The sequence below is a fragment of the Cornus florida genome, unplaced genomic scaffold, assembly GCF_030987335.1.
Source record: "Cornus florida cultivar Cherokee Brave unplaced genomic scaffold, ASM3098733v1 CherokeeBrave_3.0.0_Hap2_Chr11, whole genome shotgun sequence".
Taxonomy (NCBI): Eukaryota; Viridiplantae; Streptophyta; class Magnoliopsida; order Cornales; family Cornaceae; genus Cornus; species Cornus florida.
This window is the reverse complement of record NW_026775581.1, coordinates 112,573,987-112,593,893: the sequence shown is the minus strand read 5'-3', so window position 1 is coordinate 112,593,893 and position 19,907 is coordinate 112,573,987. Positions and strand designations below refer to the sequence as shown.

The 19,907-nt window shown below is 33.6% G+C and overlaps 2 protein-coding genes and 1 long non-coding RNA gene across 3 annotated transcripts; 2 read left to right on the top strand and 1 right to left on the bottom strand.

Moving 5' to 3' along the window:
- The first annotated feature begins 3,877 nt into the window (after positions 1 to 3,877).
- LOC132285208 (uncharacterized) lies at positions 3,878 to 7,528 on the top strand. Its single transcript, XR_009472471.1, has 2 exons — positions 3,878 to 3,945; positions 7,309 to 7,528. It is a non-coding gene; the product is annotated as an uncharacterized LOC132285208 (long non-coding RNA).
- Positions 7,529 to 11,639: 4,111 nt separating this feature from the next.
- On the bottom strand, positions 11,640 to 12,557 carry LOC132281871 (uncharacterized). Its single transcript, XM_059783534.1, has one exon. The coding sequence runs from the start codon at positions 12,555 to 12,557 to the stop codon at positions 11,640 to 11,642; it is 918 nt and encodes a 305-aa protein (XP_059639517.1).
- Positions 12,558 to 13,523: 966 nt separating this feature from the next.
- LOC132285248 (uncharacterized) lies at positions 13,524 to 18,367 on the top strand. The gene is made up of 5 exons (XM_059787418.1): positions 13,524 to 14,047; positions 14,152 to 14,314; positions 15,418 to 15,511; positions 16,306 to 16,505; positions 17,766 to 18,367. The coding sequence occupies exons 1-5, from the start codon at positions 13,988 to 13,990 to the stop codon at positions 17,864 to 17,866; spliced, it is 618 nt and encodes a 205-aa protein (XP_059643401.1). The 5' UTR covers positions 13,524 to 13,987; the 3' UTR covers positions 17,867 to 18,367.
- The last annotated feature ends 1,540 nt before the right edge of the window (positions 18,368 to 19,907 follow it).

Below are 19,907 nucleotides of genomic sequence, written 5' to 3'. Positions count from 1 at the left end.
TTTTTTCTTATAATATAGCCGTTAGAGATATAGTGGTTAGGAAAAAGTTTTTTTTAAAAAAATATATTAAAAATTTTAAAAATGTTAAAATATTTTTTGAAAACGAAAACCCACTATTGAAGCATATGCGATAGCTAAAATTTGAAGATTTCAAAACGCTGACTTGATTTTTAGAAATGCTAATAGAAAACTAACATCCATTTTCACGGATTTTTATAACTTTCCCATATGAATACACTTTCCTAAATTATTATTTATTTATTTTTTGACTTGGCAATGTTAGTGGGGTTAAGGAATTAGAGGTTAAAGGGGGAGAGAAAATGATACTAGTGGGTTTTGAACACAGGCCAAAGGCCCTAAACATTACACGTCCTATCTGTTGGGCTACCACTGCACCTGCTAAACTTTCCTAAAATTCCATCGACTAGAAAAGTCATCATTGTACTTAAGAGGAAGTACTCCCTCAGTCGCATGAATAATGATTTAAGGACCGAATTTGGTAGTTATCCCATTCAATTTATGTGAGTAGGAAGGCGGGCCTCAGCATGTGATGTTATCATAATGTCATTTGATGAGACCCACCACCCATCTCACATAAATTTAATTCAGTTATTACCGAATTCAGCCTACTACTAATTTTCTATAGACAAATGTCACACGACCAGTCACTCTTGAGACCGAGCATTTTGACACTGTGTAAATATTATCTACATACTCTTCAACACGCCTTTTCACAATTTGACCTTTCATTGAGTCAAACATTGATGAACCATGATGAAGTTTTCATATGTTCCCCAAAGAGCTTTGCTGGTTGACTTTTTAGAAAGATAGACTTTGAAAAAACAAGTCATTTGATAAGTTATTGCTAGGTGGCAGTAATTTGATTATTATTTTTTATTTTATTTTCTCTTCCACCTTTATTTTATTAGAAAGAAAAGATAATATTATTGACAATATACGAGCTACTTTCTGTGATAATGTTCATCTAGCTACTGGACCTGTCGTTTCCGAATTTTCCAAGTTGATAAATGAATATAGTTTAACCGGAGAAAGTGAGCCAGTTAATGCCAAAATTAAGACCAAGCAAGGGCCTGTTTGTATCCTTTGATTACTTAAAAAAGTTTGACATTAGGTTGTGTACATTAGTAAATTGAGAAGTTGTCCCACCGGAGACTGTAATGAAACACGCCATGGTCTTGGTGCCTATTACATTTTAGACAAATTGAAGCCAATGTCGCATCCATGAAATGCAGCCCCATCCTCCTTTAGTTTCAATTTTTAATATATTTTACTTTGCGAATATTATTATTTTTTAATATATGCTTCAATATTCGCTGTGAACAATGAAAAGTGGGAAAAAAACATATGCTAGTACTATCATTTCATTATTATTTTTAAATACAAAAAAATTATGATATTAATTTTGTTATTATCTTTTCTTTTTTTTTTCAACTCACAATACTATCATTTTCCTTACATTTTTTTCATAAATGATCGAATGCATAAATATATGCTAATATTATTTCTTATCTTTTATCTCGAAACTAATTTTATTATTATTGTTATATTTTTAAAAAAAATTATTATTATTATTTTCTTTTAGTTCAGTCAATTTTTGACTTTTTAGTTCATTCAATTTTTGACTTACCTACTAATCAAATTAGATTTAAAATTTTGTAGTAATTACTTGTCACTTTTGACTGGTGCGTGTATACATCGACATGCCTAGTTAGTGGAGTAATTTGAGACGGTTAACGAAGGAAAAGAAACCTAAGACACAGAAAATGGTTCGTTCACTGAGATGGGGCTACGTTCGAATAATCTCAGGAACCATTCTCGGAGGCGCTTTGGGCTTCTACGTCATGCACCGACTTGAGATTAGCTACAAGGTTTTCAATTCGAACTTCAAACCCTTGGTTATATATAAATATATATATGTATTCGAAGCAATTATAATTCACTGTTTTTTGGGGTTTCTGTTTCTATATATGCATATGTAATCTATGTGAACACACTTATATATGTTCAGGAGAAGTGGAATGAGAGATTGAAAAGGTATGAACAAGAATTGAAGATGAAGAAAGAGAAATCCAACGAGCTTGAAGAGTCTCTGTAATACTTGCTTTTTAATTTCATTTTGTTCATTTTGATTTTTTGAAAATTGGGTCGCGATCAGGACATTCTATAGTTTGTTTGTTTGTTTGCAGAAATTGATGCTGCATTCAAGCTAACCATTGTCATGCGAAGAAGGTACACACACAGACATATATGTATTTGATTGAGAAAGGCCTTGATTATGGGTTAAATTTAGGCATTATAGATATATAAAGTATTGAGTCCTTTTTCTTCCTTGAATATATGGAATGTAATTCTATCAAAACTAGGAATATATGCAGGGATGTAGTCAAAATTGAGGGTTCAAATAGATACCAAATGAACGAATAAGTGAACAGTTTCTTACTAAGTCCGATTATTTGCAAAGGGGAGATATTGCATATGATTTTATGTCTGTGTACTTTTAGCATATTATGTTATCAACACATACCTATGAAATTAAAAGGGTAATTCTATAAACTTGTTATTAAAAAATGATACATTAAGTAGAACTCATTGGGGATAAAATTAGAGAAAATTCAACTAGATGGTCTGGCCATGTGCAGTGAAGACCAACAATTGCACCAATAAAGAAGAGTGACATAGTCCACATTGAGGGTATCAAAATTAATAGGTAAAGTTATGGTCTTATATATATCATAATGGTGAAATAAGATTCAATTAGGGCACTACATATTTTTTCTTTTTTCTTTTTCCATCTTTTTGCTATCCAGAATTATTCTTTTGCTGAAACTTCTTGAAGCACTACACTGCTATGTTCGGTACCACCCCCCCCCCCCCCCCCCCCCCCCTCTTTTTTTTTTTCCCCAGTTAACCTTTTCTTTTTGTTTTCTTTCTTGTTGATGTTTAATGAACTATTTGTCGTAGTAGCGAACCTAGTAACCATGATGAAAAGACCCCCAAATTGGGCTTTTGTGCAAAGGAAAGAGGAACTGTGAAAATAAAACTATGGACACACATTTAATGTTGATGATGAAGACATTTCGATGCTATAATTTCTAGGATGCTTTATCCATTCAGCTTTCCATTTCAAGTGGAAAGAAGTTCAGGCTTTGTATGTTTTATGCTTTTGCTGCCTGTATAATGTTGAGAAATTATTTACCTCATGGAAGTTGCTCTAGCTCTAGTTAATTTAATGTGGAACGAAAAGGGGGTAACAGTAGAAATATAAAAAGAAGAGAAAGGAGAGAATTGCGTAAAGGCTTGAATGACACGAATTACTCATTCAAAGCTCTTTTATTTATAGATAAAAAGAGCACATGCTCATATTACAAGAAAGGAAACTAAATCAAATCACAACCTATTCTAAAGCATATTCTATAGCATAGTCAAATCTCTGCTATTATGGTAAGTCATTCCACAAATTGTGGTATCATATATGCTAACAGTAACTCTTGTATAGATTGAATTGAGAGGCGCAGAAACGAAAATACTCATATATTCAACGCATTGACAAATGGTGTTCCTATTGTTCTTGTTGAAGGATATAAATATTAAAGTTACATCCTCTCTAACAGCTTAAGCTTTTGGAGTTGATGGTTGTTAACATGGTATCAGAGCCAAAGGTCTCGAGTTCAAACCTTACTTCACCCTAATTAAAAAAAAATTGAAAAACACGTGTTAGACCAAAAGAAGGCCACACGTGAGGGGCATGTTGAAGGATTTATATATTTAACTTACACCCTCTCTAATAGCTTAAGCTTTTGAAGTAAATGGTTTTAACAGTTCTTAAAGTTGGTTATTTTGATGGTGGATACAGGCATCAGGTTTTCATTGCCAATTTGAGTAAGGAAAACTATTGCCAATGTTGGATCTCACGATGTGGTTCAGGTGAGAACAACCGATTTAGATTTATGTAAGGCAACAGGATTGGTTGTTCAAGCCCAGTATCTGCATATTTGTTGGTTACCAAATTGTTTGATTTTAACATCCTCAATCTAGTGCATTAGATCTATTTGCAACAAAAATACCGAGGTCAATGAAGCTACATATACCACATGTAATTTGATGGAAATTATTGTTGAGTATTGACCAAATACTGTGAATCGTTTAATGCGATTGGATCTTGTCAATGAACATGTGAATTTGAATATGCCTTCAGTGATGAATACATGTTCTGGTTTGATGATTCCTATGCTTAACAAACTGAAGCTCATGAGGATGGCCTTTGAAATATTGTTATTGGTAACCATTGGGCTTGTTTAAGAGAAGAAGATGTTCATAATGCAAATTTAGGATTTGTTATATACTTTTTCCTTCATGGTGTCCATACATGAAATGCCTAGCATTGTCGATTCAGGTAAGGCATGCCTCTGGTGTATGATTTGTGGGATTCAATGATCATGAAAACAGGTATAGTTTTTTATGGGCGTGGAAGGAAGAGAGAAGATGGGAAGTCAACGTTTTTGTTGGTAGTATCCAAACTCTAGTCAATCGATGGAAAAACCAACACACCACTTTGTTAAGCGATGCACTCTTTGAACCCTAGGAAAGAACTCTAGGCAACTTTTAAGCTTTACCCTATGTATGGCTATTTAAGATCACAGGCCTACTGGTCCTTTGGCCTCCAGAATGAGCCGTTTTGCCTTGGGCTCGATCCAAACACTAGGCATCTATCTCAACTATTCAAATGTGTTTTCCATATAGAACTTCCTTATTTGTTTTGGAACAGGTTCATCCAAATGCCTAGGAATTAGGGTTTACTAGGCCTGTCTAGCGTTTCCATTGTAATGGAAAAAGCGCTTTAATTATAAAAAGTACTTTTCACAATTAAAAGTACTTTTAATTTGTTGGGTAACAATATTTTTTAGAGCACTTTTATTATTACTAATATTACATAATGCTCCCTTTATGGAGTGTTCTAATATTTTATAATAGTAGGACTTTATAAAATAAGGTATAAAATTGTCTTTATAAAAAAGAAAAAGGGATAAAATTGTCAAAGAAAAACAATTACCTAAAATATAGAACCTTTACTCAAAATGCAGTCCTAAAAGCTAGTAATTTTAGCGTCATTCAAAAGCTCTATTGAGCTAAAATCTCTACCATTTAAATGTACTTTTTACGGTTACCAAATACATTCAAAAGCAATTTTTTAAATAAAAGCGCTTTTGAGTGGTTCAACAACAATCCCAAATGGACAATCTCAATCCTTTTGTTCTCCAGGGAACTTACTTTTCCCTAAAGTATGTGATCATATAAACTGGAACAATCACGTTGATTGAAATCTCATATTGGTTTTTCAATCTTAATCACATCTTTAATGTTGAATCATTCAATGAAGTGACAAGCCTATGGACCTAACAATACTTTGCAAATTTTATTACATAGTCCTATAAATATGCAAGATTTTCATTTAGAGTGCAAAAACTGATGTCCTGTTTCATTGCATATGGTTCAATGATTTGCAAACTGTTCATGTACATCACAAATATTGTAAATAAGTACTATTCTTTTCATGGAATTTGATATTGATGCAGCAGAAAGAAACAAATGAATATATATATATATATATACACACGCACACACACATATGAACCTGAATGCATTAAACTTGAAAACCTAGAATCACTTGGGTAGGGGTCCTTGAACCACAAGGGACCTTGAATCCAAAAGGAATAATAGGAGAAAATTCTCAATATTACTCAAACAGAATAAAACATTCTATTTTTCATTATATCCCTTGATATCCCAGCCAATAAATTAACGTAAGAGGAATCAAATTTAATTATTACAAGCATAACACAGCTAAAATTAGAAAATAAAAACTTGATTCCCACCCACAACAAAAGATCATTATTGTCCCTCACATTATGTTCTACATTAGACCCCTCCACTTGATAAAATCTCATCCTCAGTTTTACATTTTGGTTTTGAAATCTTCCCTTCCGTATCGAAAGATATTTTGAATACCTCAATTCCTCGAACGGCTTCGTAAACTTATTGTCATAACTTGCGTTATTTGGAATTTCTTTGCTTCAGTCTTCAACTGATTAAAAATATTTAAATCAAATCAGATTTCATAATTCTAATATAACTTGCTCCTCAGTGAATGAAAGTCAAATAATTACTTACTTGATCAAATGATTTGGAAAGTATTGACGAACTTGGTTTTCAATAATGTTAATAGAAATCGAATTTAAGCCATCAACTATTGGCTTTATGACTCTCCCCTAAATCTTCTTGTATATGATTATCACCATCATGAATAAATCTATAGAATAGTCGATTTAACCTAGTCATGCATGTTGTATGCCTATATTCTGTACATGCAAATTTTATCCTCCTCCCATACATTCAGAATTGTCATGTATATCTAGTCAAGGAAATCTTTAAATTGTAATATACGATCAAATTGTCAAAACATTTAGTGGAAAGCCCTTCTAAGAGGAAAACGTTAATAAATAAATTGACTCTGATACAAATTTCCATCATTTGTCAAACTAAGTCAATGAAGATTCTGATACAATTTGACACTGGAAGCAAAAAGAACACAAATGCTGAACCGAAATGTTCAACCAAAAATCCACAAAGAACTTTATATCTATTAAGGCAGAATAAGAGGAACTGCTAATGTAACTGAATTATGAGCATCGAAGGTTAAAAAAAATATATATATGAACATCGAAATTTTGTTTTCCCCATGGTTGCCTATTTATAGGACTTATAAAGTTGCTTAAAATCAACTTGATAAATTTGGTGAGCTATAAGGACTCATATTTAACTTTTACAAGCCTAAAATAGCTGAAGAAGAAAAATGCAAAACTGTTCGACTCTAAAAAATAACTTTGCAAAAATAACAATATATATATTCAAAATATTGTAATTGGCATACCTGCCAGCCCCCACCCACCCCTGAGAGAGAGAGCACCCCACCTTATCTTCCACTAAGGTCCATTTTTAAACCTATTCCAAATCTTTCCGTAGTTTTGGCAGAATTTTTAGCTTTAACTGGTATTTATAAGGTCTGGTAATACCTTTTCAATTAATTAAAGTTCACAGTTATTTGCGAATTGGCCAGGCTTGTTTTGTGATGTTCGGGGAAAATCTATCCAACTGAACATAGGACTGTCAAACAGACTGACTTGCACGATGAATAATATCTTTGAAATTCTCAAAGCTAAATTAAAAATATTTTTTGACATTGAATGCATGATATTCAAACTTATACCAATTTTTGTTTTTTGGTTGCAGGAAGCTCATAAAATGAACAAGAGAAGTCTTCCATATGGTCATACGTATTAGTGTACTGTTTAAAGTTCTTGCCCTTTTTAGACCGAGCAACTTTTTGCCTTGCCTTCTGAAAAACAACTTTTCTGTCTGATTACAACAGTCTCTTTATATGTGAACATCCTTCTGTGTTTCACTTTTGTTGCACAATTTATACAAATCACAACTTATCATGGTCTCGCAATTTTAAGTGCTAATATCAAACTTTTATCATGCTCAAAAATAGTTAGTAAAGGGAATGAAATAAATGCATTGCTTCCCATAGCTTCTCTATGCCCAACTTCAGGTTTGGGATGGCCGAGGTTCTGGCAGTAAAGGTGGTTTCAGTGCAGTACTATTGCATGGTGGTGGTGGTATCATGGTGGTCCTGTGGATGTGATGGCGAAGCTTATGGTCATGGAGGTGAACAGTCCAAGCACTTTGGTCATGGAGGTGAACAGTATGGCTGCATCCATAGTCCCTTCTGTCACATATGAGTCTGGACTTTAATGGTTGCATGTTTTCATTATAGCTGCAGAAATATCAGCCCCTTTTATAATAATACTATTGGTTATCACTTCTAATGTTGTAGGATAAGTTTTTGGATTTAATGAATGTTGCCTTTTTGAGTCTGTAGCTTTCATTTCTGATGATGTTACCAAGTTCTATGATGGCTTCTTTCAGTACAGCAGATTTTAGAATACAATGAGGCACTTCACTTTTACTAGGAAATTCACACACAATATGTGATTGCCTTGGGATAATAGATATAGGTTTTCACTTTTCACTTTACCTAGTGACATTGCTAGGTTTTCTCTACAGCCTCGCATTTTCAAACCATACTTTCTTAAGTTCTCCCTGGAACCTCACCTTTTCAGTTTATTTTTATTTTGATAGTAAAGGAGAGCTGATCTTGAACAGATGTACCCTCATTCTTATAGTTGTACTTCTTTTGGGTACTTCTAGGAACATCTTTATAAAATTTATTTTTCAAAAAAAAACTTTGATAGGATTGACCTAACAAAAAACACTTTGATAGGATTGGAATCCTAACATCCACGGACTCCACTAAACTAAATTCCTTTGGTATGAACTATGAAAGCTCCTAGTTGTTTCATTTTTATGATATATTGACCCCAAACAACTTAACTACCTGATCTTGTTTAATAGGCTCTGGTTTTACAACAACGATCCTCAAATTGGTTTTTGGCTCTCAATTAATGTGAAGTTGCATGTTAGGTCCCGTGGAGAGCAGAAAACTGGCCACGTCCCTGGTGTTCAAGCTCGTCTTCTTCACAAACTCGTTCCACTGACTTGTGAGTACGTAAGTTTGAGTGCTTTTCCAGAAGGTGTGTCTGAACCTCCACAGTTTCCCTTCATCATCTTGCATGCACAACAAAGCACCCTCGGAAGTTCTTGAGACATGCAACGGAAAGTGTTTCTTAGCCTCCCTCTTTGGTTATGGCTAATCTATATTGTTTTATATCGATTCGTGTCACCACCTTGTGGAAGAGCTTCTCTCGGCCTAATGCGCGTGGCCAAAATGATAGCAAATGAACCTTGCATCTTCTCCTACCATGTAACTGCCATTGCGATGGCAATTTTGCAGTTTGTAGTGCTGAGGCTGTTGATGATAGTTGTGTGGCCTAAACTTGAGCATGTCAACAGTACTGTTGGCTCTAGAGTCTGGCTTCATGAAGGCTTGCTTCGATTTATTTTCAAAGGAAAAGCCGATAAGAACTTCCTTTGAAGTAAATGGTGTTGACCCTCGGGCCTTGTAGCTTCTAATGGACCACAAGAACTTCCTTTCAAGTCTTGTGCGGGTCGAATTGTATTTGTGGATAGCTCAACCTACGGTTCAAATTTGTTCTAGGCATACTTTGCTTCTGAAACTTTTCTTCATGGCATGCGACTTACAAGCAAGGCCAGAAATTATTAATGGGGTGGGTTAATATTTTTTTTGGGATGGACTAATACTAGTAATATATATATTTTTTTGGTTGGGCCAAAATGACCTATAGTAAAAAATAAATAAATAAATAAAAAATTGGGGCGGGCTCAAAGCATACACTAACTTCCGCCCTTACAAGTATGTGTGTGAGAGATACGTTCCATATCATGCGAGTAAAAGTTGGTGACAATTATATGCGTGAATGTCCCTTCACTTTATAAATATGTTTTGAAAATTTGAAAATCTTCAACGTGAATAGTGGACAATATATATTTACACAACCAAACTTATCATGACAGAATGGTATCAAAGTCAATTTGCAGACGTCTCATGTCGTTTGGAGGAAGACATTTTTCTGTGTGAATGCTTTAAGTAATAATGTAAGAAAAAAATAAATGAATATGTAGTGCACCTCGTTCACCTACTACTTTTCACAGTGCTGGTCGATTCCCTAACTGCAGTTGAAGTACCACACTTATGTTGTCCCTTTGAGACCTCAATCCCTCACCATTTAGGTCACAAGGCGGTGTAAATCTCTTTACTAACCATCCAACCCTCACCATCTAGGTCACAAGGCGATGTACTGTAAATTACGTCTAAAATATAAATACATGTTACAAACAACTGAAGTTATATAGTGCACGCAACAGTACTCAATCGTAAATGATGTATAAAGTGAAAAAGAAGTTGGAAGAAACTGGAGTTTATTCCATGCAACTCAACAGTTATGCACGCGTTACACTTTTCACTCATAACACAACGCAGCGTACGCATGTGCAACACTTTTCCCTCATACATTTGATCTGTCCGTTTATATGGTACATGATTGCAGCCACTGGTCCAAGGTTACAATTAGCAATATAATGCAACATCCTTGAAGCAACCAACAGTTCTTCAATTATTCCTATCTGCATAGTATATATTTTTAGAAGTCAATTACTAATTGTAAAAACATGAAGAATAATCAACTGGGGGAAAAATTACATGGCAAAATTTCTAAGAAATAAACCTTGATTATAATTAATATTGTAGAACATAATTTTGATGAAATAAGAGCATCCGCAGCGGGCTCTTTAAAGCCCAAATCCAGCAAGCATTTGCACTATTGGCCCTCCAGCGGGCTAGCTAAAACAAATGGGGCCCAATAGCGATCGCGGGCCAACTTGCCGTAATCAGCGAGCCGGCCCGCGATCGGGGTAATTTTTTTTTTGTTTTTTATGGTTCCAAAACGGCGCCGTTTTGCTGCTTTGTTTTTGTCTTTTTGTGGCTGGTGTTGTAACAGTGCGCCAAACAGTGCCTTAAGATTTTTTTTATAAAAAAACCTAAAAATAGGTTATTTAGAGCTCTTTTTTTTGGAAATAAAATAAAATAAAATTCATTAAATAAAAAATATATTGTTTAGGCACTATTTATCGAAAAAAAAATTATTTGGGCCAAAAATAAATTCAAAAAGCTTTTGTTTTTTTGGTTTTTTTTCCTTAAAATTTTTATTTTATTTTATTTTATTTTTTTTTGCTTTAAATTTTAATCCTTATTTTCTTATTCCAATTCATTATTTTTAATCCTTATTTTGTAATCCTTAAAAAAAAATTATTTGGGCCAAAAATAAATTCAAAAACCTTTTGTTTTTTTTTGCTTTAAATTGTAATCCTTATTTTCTTATTCCAATTGATTATTTTTAATCCTTATTTTGTAATCCTTAAAGTTGAAATTTATTTGGGCCAAAAATAAACTCAAAAAGCCTTTGTTTTTTTTAGTTTTTTTCCTTAAAATTTGTTTTTTTTTTTTCACTTTAAATTGTAATCCTTATTTTCTTATTCCAATTCATTATTTTTAATCCTTATTTTGTAATCCTTATTTATTTGGGCCAAAAATAAATAAATAAAAACTTTTTTTTAACACTTTTTGTAAAAAAAAAAATTTTAAATTACAAATTCATTTACTTATTCTCATAGAATTTCCTAATACTTATTTTCTTATTCCAATTCATTATTTTTAATCTTAAAAAACCATTACATAATAAAAATTCTAGTACAAGAAATGTCATAACAGCTTAAAAGTAAACAAAATGCAACATAAATTAAACATCTTCATTAGCACAGTGGTTCCACAAATTTTCCTTCAAATCATTCCTCAACCGGGTATTTGTCTCTCTGTTGCGAATCTGAAGTTGGCGATAGGATATGTGTGCCGCTAAAACTGATGGGCATCAATTTAAAGTGGGAATCGGAATTACATCCTCCAGTGGCGGAGTCCATCTTCCAACATTTGCGTGACGCTCATCTTCAATGATCATATTGTGAAGGATGATGCACGTTTTCATTATGAGGCGCAAGTCATCTTTCTCCTAGTAACGCACTGATCCTTACGTTATTGCCCATTTGATCTGCAATACCCCAAAAGCCCGTTCCACATCTTGTCTTGCTGCATCTTGTCGCTGAGCAAATAATTTTTCTTTTGTAGTGGTTGGATGCGGGATGGTCTGCATCAAAGTTACCCACTTAGGGTATATACCATCAGACAGGTAATACCCCATTCTATAGTGATGTCCATTCACTACATAATTAACAGGAGGTAATTGGCCATTGATGATGCCGTTGAATACTGAGGAGTGATCCAACACATTTATATCATTGTGTGAATCCGGCATTCTGAAGAATGCATGCCAGATCCACAAATCTTGTGAGGCAACTGCTTCCAATATGAGAGTATTCTTACCAAATCGTCCCCTATGTGTGCCTTGCCACTCCAGTGGGCAATTCTTCCACTCCCAGTGCATACAGTCGATGGAACCAAGCATACCAGGAAAACCTCTCTGTTCCCCTTCTTGAAGCAGCTGCGCTATATCGGCTTCGTTGGGTCGGCGCATATACTCCTCTGCATATACAACAACAATAGCATTACAAAATACCTTCAAGTATTTAATGGCAGTGCTCTCGCCGATTTTAATATACTCATCGTAGTGATCGGTTGCACAACCATATGCGAGTATACGAACAGCAGTTGTCATCTTCTGTATAGAAGACAACCCCAAACGACCAGTCGCATCCTTTTTTTGGACAAAGTAGTCATCATAAGCTTTGACATCATTAAGGATACGAAGAAAAAGTTCTTGTCGCATCCTGAATCGCCTGTGAAAATACTCCGGTGGATATGTGCAATTCTCGTTGAAGTAGTCTTTCATTAGCTGATAGTGGCTTCCCTCTCGGTCACGATGAATGTACCGCTTCTTTTTACGGACTTGAAATACTTGCTCAACTAATTCTGACCTCACTGAATTCATAATCTCATAGAATTCGTCTTGATCCTATTGAATCAACGCCCCAAAATGATCACCTTCCGAAGAGGATGACGATGAAGATGAAGAATTAGAGTTTGCCAAAGGAAAAGCTTGTGATGACGAAGCCATTTGAATTTCAAAATTGAAAAAGATGGATGATGATATTTTGCTACATTAGAGAGAGATTAATATAGTCATGATTTTCAAATGAGCAAATGAGTTTCATTATATAAAATGAAAAATATAGCCGTTTAAAATTTAAAATTTAAAAATATAGCCGTTACAAATATAACTGTTAAAAATTCAAATTTTAAAAATATAGCCGTTACAAATATAGCCGTTTAGAAAAAGTTAAAAAATAAAATAATAATTTTAATTTATTATTATTATTTTTTTTGGAGAGCGAAAATTCGGAGAGCTTGGTGGAGTGCATGTTTTTGAAGAGTAAAAATTGTTGACGTGACTCTTAGAATTGCTGATGTGACTCTTGAAAAAGTTGATGTGGTGTTTTTGGAGAGTCAAAATTTGGAAAGACTGGTATAGATGGCCTAAGCTATCGACCCGATGGACAGGGTAATAAAACAACTGTCAACCTAGCTAGCTACTACATTCCATAAAGTTTTACCAATTAATTCTATTAAATTCAATATAAATGCTAATTATTAATTAATAAGATTATTTTGATAGTACATTCTTGCGCAATAAACCTTGCAATCCTCGTATAAGCATATGTGTGTATGATCCACGTAGATATCTATATGCTTTTGTTGGTTGGCTACTTTACAGATACACAGAGGAAAGCTCAACTTTTCAACTAACTAAAAGTCAATTAGCAAAATTATACTTTATTACTTGATCAGCCCTAATCACAGTTAATTTATCATAATTAGTCAATTTGGAGATTTTTCTTATATTTGCCTCAGTATTGAGCCATGGAGTTTTAGAAAACTCAAATTTAAAGGCCTTTTATTGTTTTTATGGCAGGATTAAGCAATATATGCTTTCTGTTTGAGATTCTATTATTAGGGGGTGTGCTTATTCACAGACCCTAACAAATTGTTATCTTTGAACCTGAAAATATTTTCTATGAAATCCAGTCAAATTCTAATTCTTTTAAAATCCCACACATTCCAAACACCTGAAATCCTATTTCAAATTCCAATTTCGGTGAAATCCTCCCATTTCCAAACACAGGGAACTCCAAGACTGCTCTTCCCACTCACAATTTAAAATCAAATAATATCATCATTTTCTTCCTTTTGTTGGATTTATCTTTTCCAGTCCCAAGTTAATTCTTTGTTTTATTCTTCCCTCCAATTACCTCAGTTTTGGTTCGTCAATTTGCCCTCCTCAAATAGTAGTAGTAGAGTAAGAGTGGAGAGAGGGATTCAAAAACTGAGAAAGCGCGGGAAGTTCGAAGAGCGAGAGAGTGAATGGACGATTCAGGAGCGATTCTCTGTCAGATCTCTTCTCTTAAGGGCATGCTAGATCAGGTACACAATATCTTGTTTAATATGCGAAAAATTATTTGTATCTGTTAGGGTTTAATGGCAAATTTAGCGTTCGTGTTGAATTTTCAGCAATCTAATCTTTTTAGGTGAATGAAGAAATCGAAGCGAATATTCAGATAACCAGAGAGATTGAATCGGAAATTGTGAAATGCGCAGAGATCGAGACTGCTTTGGCGGTTAGAGAATCAGAGTTGATGAAGATGATTTATTTCGCAGAGTTTGAGATCAATGGACTAATGGCAGTGACTGGTAAGCAAGTGTTTCGATGTTTTTCTATTGTTTTGTGTGCAACGCAGTTTAGTTGAGCTAGTGCATTTGTTGCTTTCGTTATGCATTATTTGATCATTTTTCATGCCGAGATTATTTATTTGGGAGCAGAATTAGTCAATTAGGTACAGTTCCTTGCTTACATACCAATATGAATAGAATAATCGGGCTGATTAAATGGTAGATGCTGTCTACCAAATAATAATATTAGAGAGCTTTGGCGGATGGGGATATATTTTTTGCAATTGCATCGACAGAAGAATCATCAAATTACAGGTCTCAAAGTCATGGAGGCTGAACTATCAACCTTAAATCATCAAAGGTTGGTCCATTTGCTTATGCTGGTCTGGCAAACCAATCTAACAAACGGTAAAGAAGGAACTATACTTAAGATATGTAATTAAGGCACGTGGTTCCCACCCTCTTAATCATCTCTAAGAACATTATTTTTTAGTACATGAGTTGTAGTTTCATGCATGTGGTTGACCAACTGGATTAGAAAAGGGACAGAACATGAAACTTTGGTCTGGAGGTTCTTGCCATTCTAATGATTCTGTTGCCAAATTTTGGTTGTGAAAACTCTCAATCCAATGGCTAGAAAGGTTGGTAGCTTGTTGGAGGTAGTTAATTCTTAGATATACTTTTGCCACTTTGTTCAATTTAGCCTACAAAGTAAATTACTAGTTTTTGCTTCATTGTCTGGTGGCAAGAAGTACAAATGAAACTCAATATAACTATGTCATGTTATATGCATAATTGAACTAGATTTAAAACCTTGATGACTCAGACTGAATTTAATTTGCCAATCCACATAGAACTATTTGATACTTGAATAGCCTTTTATTTTGTTTATAGATTACATGACAACATCTGGTTATTGGCTTATGAAAAAGAAAATAGGACTTGAGAATTAGTGGAATTTGAATGTTGTCCAAGTGTTTTACAGGGATGATTTTGTCAAATAGTCATGTGAATCATCCTCATGGATATCCAATACATTTTCTTTTGTATATATGTGCCTGATTGGAGCGTCACTTCTCTCTTCATATCCTATCTTATTTATCTATTTCCATTTTTTTTTATAGATGTTTCAAGATCCTCAGAAAAACTCATTGGGGAGGAGTTATGTTGTCTAAGAATGAAGCGTGATGAGATACTTAAAAGAATGAAGGACAAGCGGTACTGGCCAATATCTATTTGGAATTAGGAATAAAAACTAATATTTAAAGTGGTCCAGATCTGAGATTTTACACAGTTAACAAGACTAGTATTAATCTATAACAAATCTTTCTCTCTCTCAATCTTTTGTGTTTATTGTGCTAAATATGATGCTTTTTCTTTAATATTGGAAGGCAGTAGTCTTGTGTTTGTGTTTTGGGTGGGGGGGGGGGGGGGGGGGGGGGGAGGCAATTTCGTAAAATTTACTTTTAGCAAAAATCACATGGAATTTACCTTAGAGTTCCTCCAAGAATTTCTTATTTTGGTGTGCTAGTTGCTTAAACCTAAACAAGGAGACTTTATTATTTTCTTTTATATATATATAAAAAAAAAACAAAAAAAAAAAAAAAAAAATTTGAAGTTACTTTTTAGTATAGTCTAAAAATTGTTCATTATATAGTCTAACATGTGTCAGATGTCATATTTTGTGTCCCAACTTTCAAGTATGCTTGAGGTTGAGCTTTTCTGCCCCTGAACTTCTCCAAGTGCAGCAAATTAGCTATTGTTCCATCTTGAGTTTGCATGTCTGTTGACCTCTATGTTACCATCTGATGAAGTTTCCCAAAAATACTTGGCGACTTTTCTAATGTTTCTTATTATTCCTTGAACTTTATTATCCTTTTTCCCAAATAAGAATTTTTATTATATATGCCTTACTGGAAAGAGTTATAATTCTTATTAAACTAAAAATTAACATTCTAGTTTTAAAACTTAATTTAATTTATACACTAAACTGAATGAATTGTTTTCTACAGGGAAGGGTTTACAACATCATGCCTAGACTTTCAGAGGAACATTGACAAGGGAGAAAATGATGAACTGGGGACCTTGTTGTCAGAGAAAGAGTCTCTCGAAAATGAAGTTCTTCTTTTGAATAAGAAAAATCATGCTTTGCAAAATTCAATGAAGGCATTTGTGGAGGAGATTCTTGAAGATCTCCGTAGTTCAAACTCTGGTAATATTGTTTTTTCTTATTATTGTACAATTACTATTTTATTATCAATAACTATTAGTGAGGGTGAACCATGGTGCAATGGTAAGGTTGCTCCATTGTAACCCAGAGATTACGGGTTCAAGATGGAAAACAACCTATCCACATGCAAAGGTATGGTTGTGTACATCAAACCCTCCCAAGACTCCGCAATGGCAGGAGCCTCATGCATTGGGCCAGCCCTAAAGACTTATTAGTGACATGTTTAGCAATTCTGCAATAATGGACACGATATTTGCTATTTCATTCTTATCCTTTAGACTTTAGTTCATGTACATTGGCATTGTTTTACCTGATAACTATCTTGGGAGCATTTTAGTGCAATGACCTTTTTTCATGTTGTACAATCATCATCATCTCTTCTATGTGTAGAAGTGAAGTTTCTTTTTCCATCATCTAAGCATGGATATAAACACATGATACGAACATGAATAATAGTGTTACAACACCACATGGACAGATTGATGCAACAGAAACGGCAAGGACACAACAATAAATTATAAATTTATATATGATTACAACTGACAAATAAAAACGCATAAAAAAAAATATATATGACATACATCTGACTGTCTGATTTGTGTATGTATGTAGGTATATATATATATATATGTACATTGTACACATAATATGGTAACTTGTCTCCTACTCCCATGTTGATTCCTTAAATTTTCATTTTGTTTTTTAAAAATAGTTAAGTTTTTTTGCTAAAATTCATGTAAACATTTAATAGGTTTTTCTCACATATCTATTTTTCATGCTAAGTGAAAGTCTTATACAAGTTTAAGGTTCATTTGTCACATGTTAGCACATGTCTAAGAAGTCTCAATCATGTTTCCAAAATTAATAATTTTATCTTAAAAATTATGAGCACGCCCAAGATGTGTTGAGGACATGTCCAGGAGCGTCTGATTAGTGTTGGTGTCTGACATTTACACTGCTTTTTCTTGCAAGTGCCCATGCTTCTTAAAAATCTCATGCTAGTTAGATGACAAGATCTTCATCTAAAATTTGTTTTTCTTCCTAATCCTGTTTGGATCACTTGTTATGATGTGGAATACTGGTGTTTTTTTGTTTTGGTCTTGGGTGTTAAGATAGCAGATGTAATCTTACGTTGCCTTAATATAGTGGTGCTTTGTTACTTTTCAAAAAAAAATATAGTGGTGCTTTGTTTGGAACCTGTTATTAATTCTATGATCTGTTGTGAGTTGTTGTAAAATGCAGCTTTACATGTTGAGATACAGTATGGGAATCTTGAGAATCAGAAGTTGATCGAGGATATCAATGAGTTGAAGAGTACATTGCTTTCAGCGATATCAATTTGATAACCTGTTGTAAATCTTTTATCTTTTCTGCGATTGACTTTTATCTTTAAAATCATTTTTTAGGCTGAAGTGACCTCATTCATTTTTTGCAAAACCTTGTTTTTTGTTTTTTTTTCTTTTTCTGTTTTTGTTATTGTTATTGTTATTGAAATATCATCTCCATCATAGCCAATGTGTTACAGAAATATTGATATATCTTCAAACTTATAATGCGTATACATGTGTGTGTGTGTGTGTGTGTATTTAACATCATTCTGTCGATGCTAAACATGAATAATGTATTATTTGCAAAAGGGCCTATTACTTGGTGCAACAGTAAATGCTTAGGTGAAGTGATAGAACACTTGTTTTGAAATTTTTTTTTTCCTTGGGGAGGGGGAATTATGAGAGTATGACAAAGGCTAGATCTATGATCTAACTACCCTTCACCACACTTCATATAAGCATGAGCAGCACCAGGTAAAGGCTCCTTCCTTACTATTGGTATCATTTATAGCTCTTATGTTTTCAAGACTTCAGAAACAACTTAATGACATACAATTGTTGAGTTTCAAAGATGATGCAGTCAAAAGTCTAAAAAGTATATATATATATATATATATATATATTTTCATTGGCTAGTCTAAAAGATTTTATTGTAATAATTACATTGAGTTCTAAAATTACTATACTCATTAGATTAGTACAAGCACAAAGTGAAGGTATGTTCTTGAAATTCCAGGATAAAATTACCAAAACACCCTTTACCTTAAGCATTATTGTCTGAACTTTGAAATTAGGCTGTTATTTATAAGTATTCTTAATCAGATGTCTGCATCAGTTTCCTGTTGCAAATGACTCATCTCGTTCATCATTGTCACTTCAATTGTTGTTTAAACTTCTGCATTTTAACTTGTCTGCCTTTCTCATTTCAATCTTTTCATCTTTCCTTTGGTTAAACTTGAATTATATCACCTATAGGAAAGATTTAGAACTTTAAATAGATTTGCTTGTCTCATTGACAAGTCTATAATGCTACATTTTCACAAGATTCCATCTTCAACAGTATTCTTGTATGGAGCACAAAATTAATGGATTGCCTAATCATATATTAATCTTAATACCAACTAATTGATTGCTCACCTTGATTTCAATAATCAAATGAATTTCTGTTTCAATATATGCATACTTTTGCTTCTAGTAATCATTTTCAGACTTTTATTTTATTTTATTTTATCAAAAACAGTTCTAGTTTGGTTCCCAAGAGTAACAAAGTTGGAAGTTTTAATGTTGATTGGCATGCAGTCCTCATTGAGTTTCAGATTTTAACATCAAAAGCTTCTTCAATAGGACATCACTTGTAAGATGGAGCCAATAGGCATTTATATATTTTGTCGTGTTGAGAGCAACTATTCAGATTACTGATCGTACACTGTTCTTGAAGTATAGTTTTGAAATTGTTCTTAGACGAGATTTCCTAATCTTTCTTTTATCATTGAAGATGCTAATTAACGTACTTTCAAAATTTTGTCCTTGACATTTCATTAGTATCTGCTGGTGGCTCTGGCTGAAAATGCATGTGCTTGTTGGAGCCCCTTGCTCTTAAGTGAATTGTTCATGATCATCTATTGAATTTTTTGGCCAACCCTTGTTCTATGTAGTCTCTATCACCATTTTATTAAATTTTCTGGTCATAATATCCACAATACGAATAATAAAGATTTTGATTTTAATATAGTTTTTTCAGGCTCTTAAATTATGGGTATCTCTGTTACTTGGGGAGAGACTTGTTTACTGGGTAAGTTTTCCTGGCGGGAGTGGGACTGTGGGAGGACCTTAAAACTTTACAGTTTTATTCCCTGGAGTTGTGTCAGAGTTTGATCTAACTTCCTATGATTTCATTTTCGGATGCAACACTTTTAACACCCTTACCTCTCACAATGACCTTTTTAACTGACAAGACAGTTAATATCAAAGTATGATTAGACTATTATTTCTACCTTCCTTTTATGTGAATGTTTTTCAAAAATATAAATAAAAAATTAATTTCAAGTGTGAAAAG

Coding starts and splice junctions, on each gene's coding strand:
- LOC132281871 (XM_059783534.1), bottom strand. CDS start 12,557: ATGAATTCAGTGAGGTCAGAATTAGTTGAGCAAGTATTTCAAGTCCGT.
- LOC132285248 (XM_059787418.1), top strand. CDS start 13,988: ATGGACGATTCAGGAGCGATTCTCTGTCAGATCTCTTCTCTTAAGGGC. Junction 14,315..15,417: donor TGGACTAATGGCAGTGACTG/GTAAGCAAGTGT, acceptor TTTTTTTTATAG/ATGTTTCAAGATCCTCAGAA. Junction 16,506..17,765: donor TCTCCGTAGTTCAAACTCTG/GTAATATTGTTT, acceptor TGTAAAATGCAG/CTTTACATGTTGAGATACAG.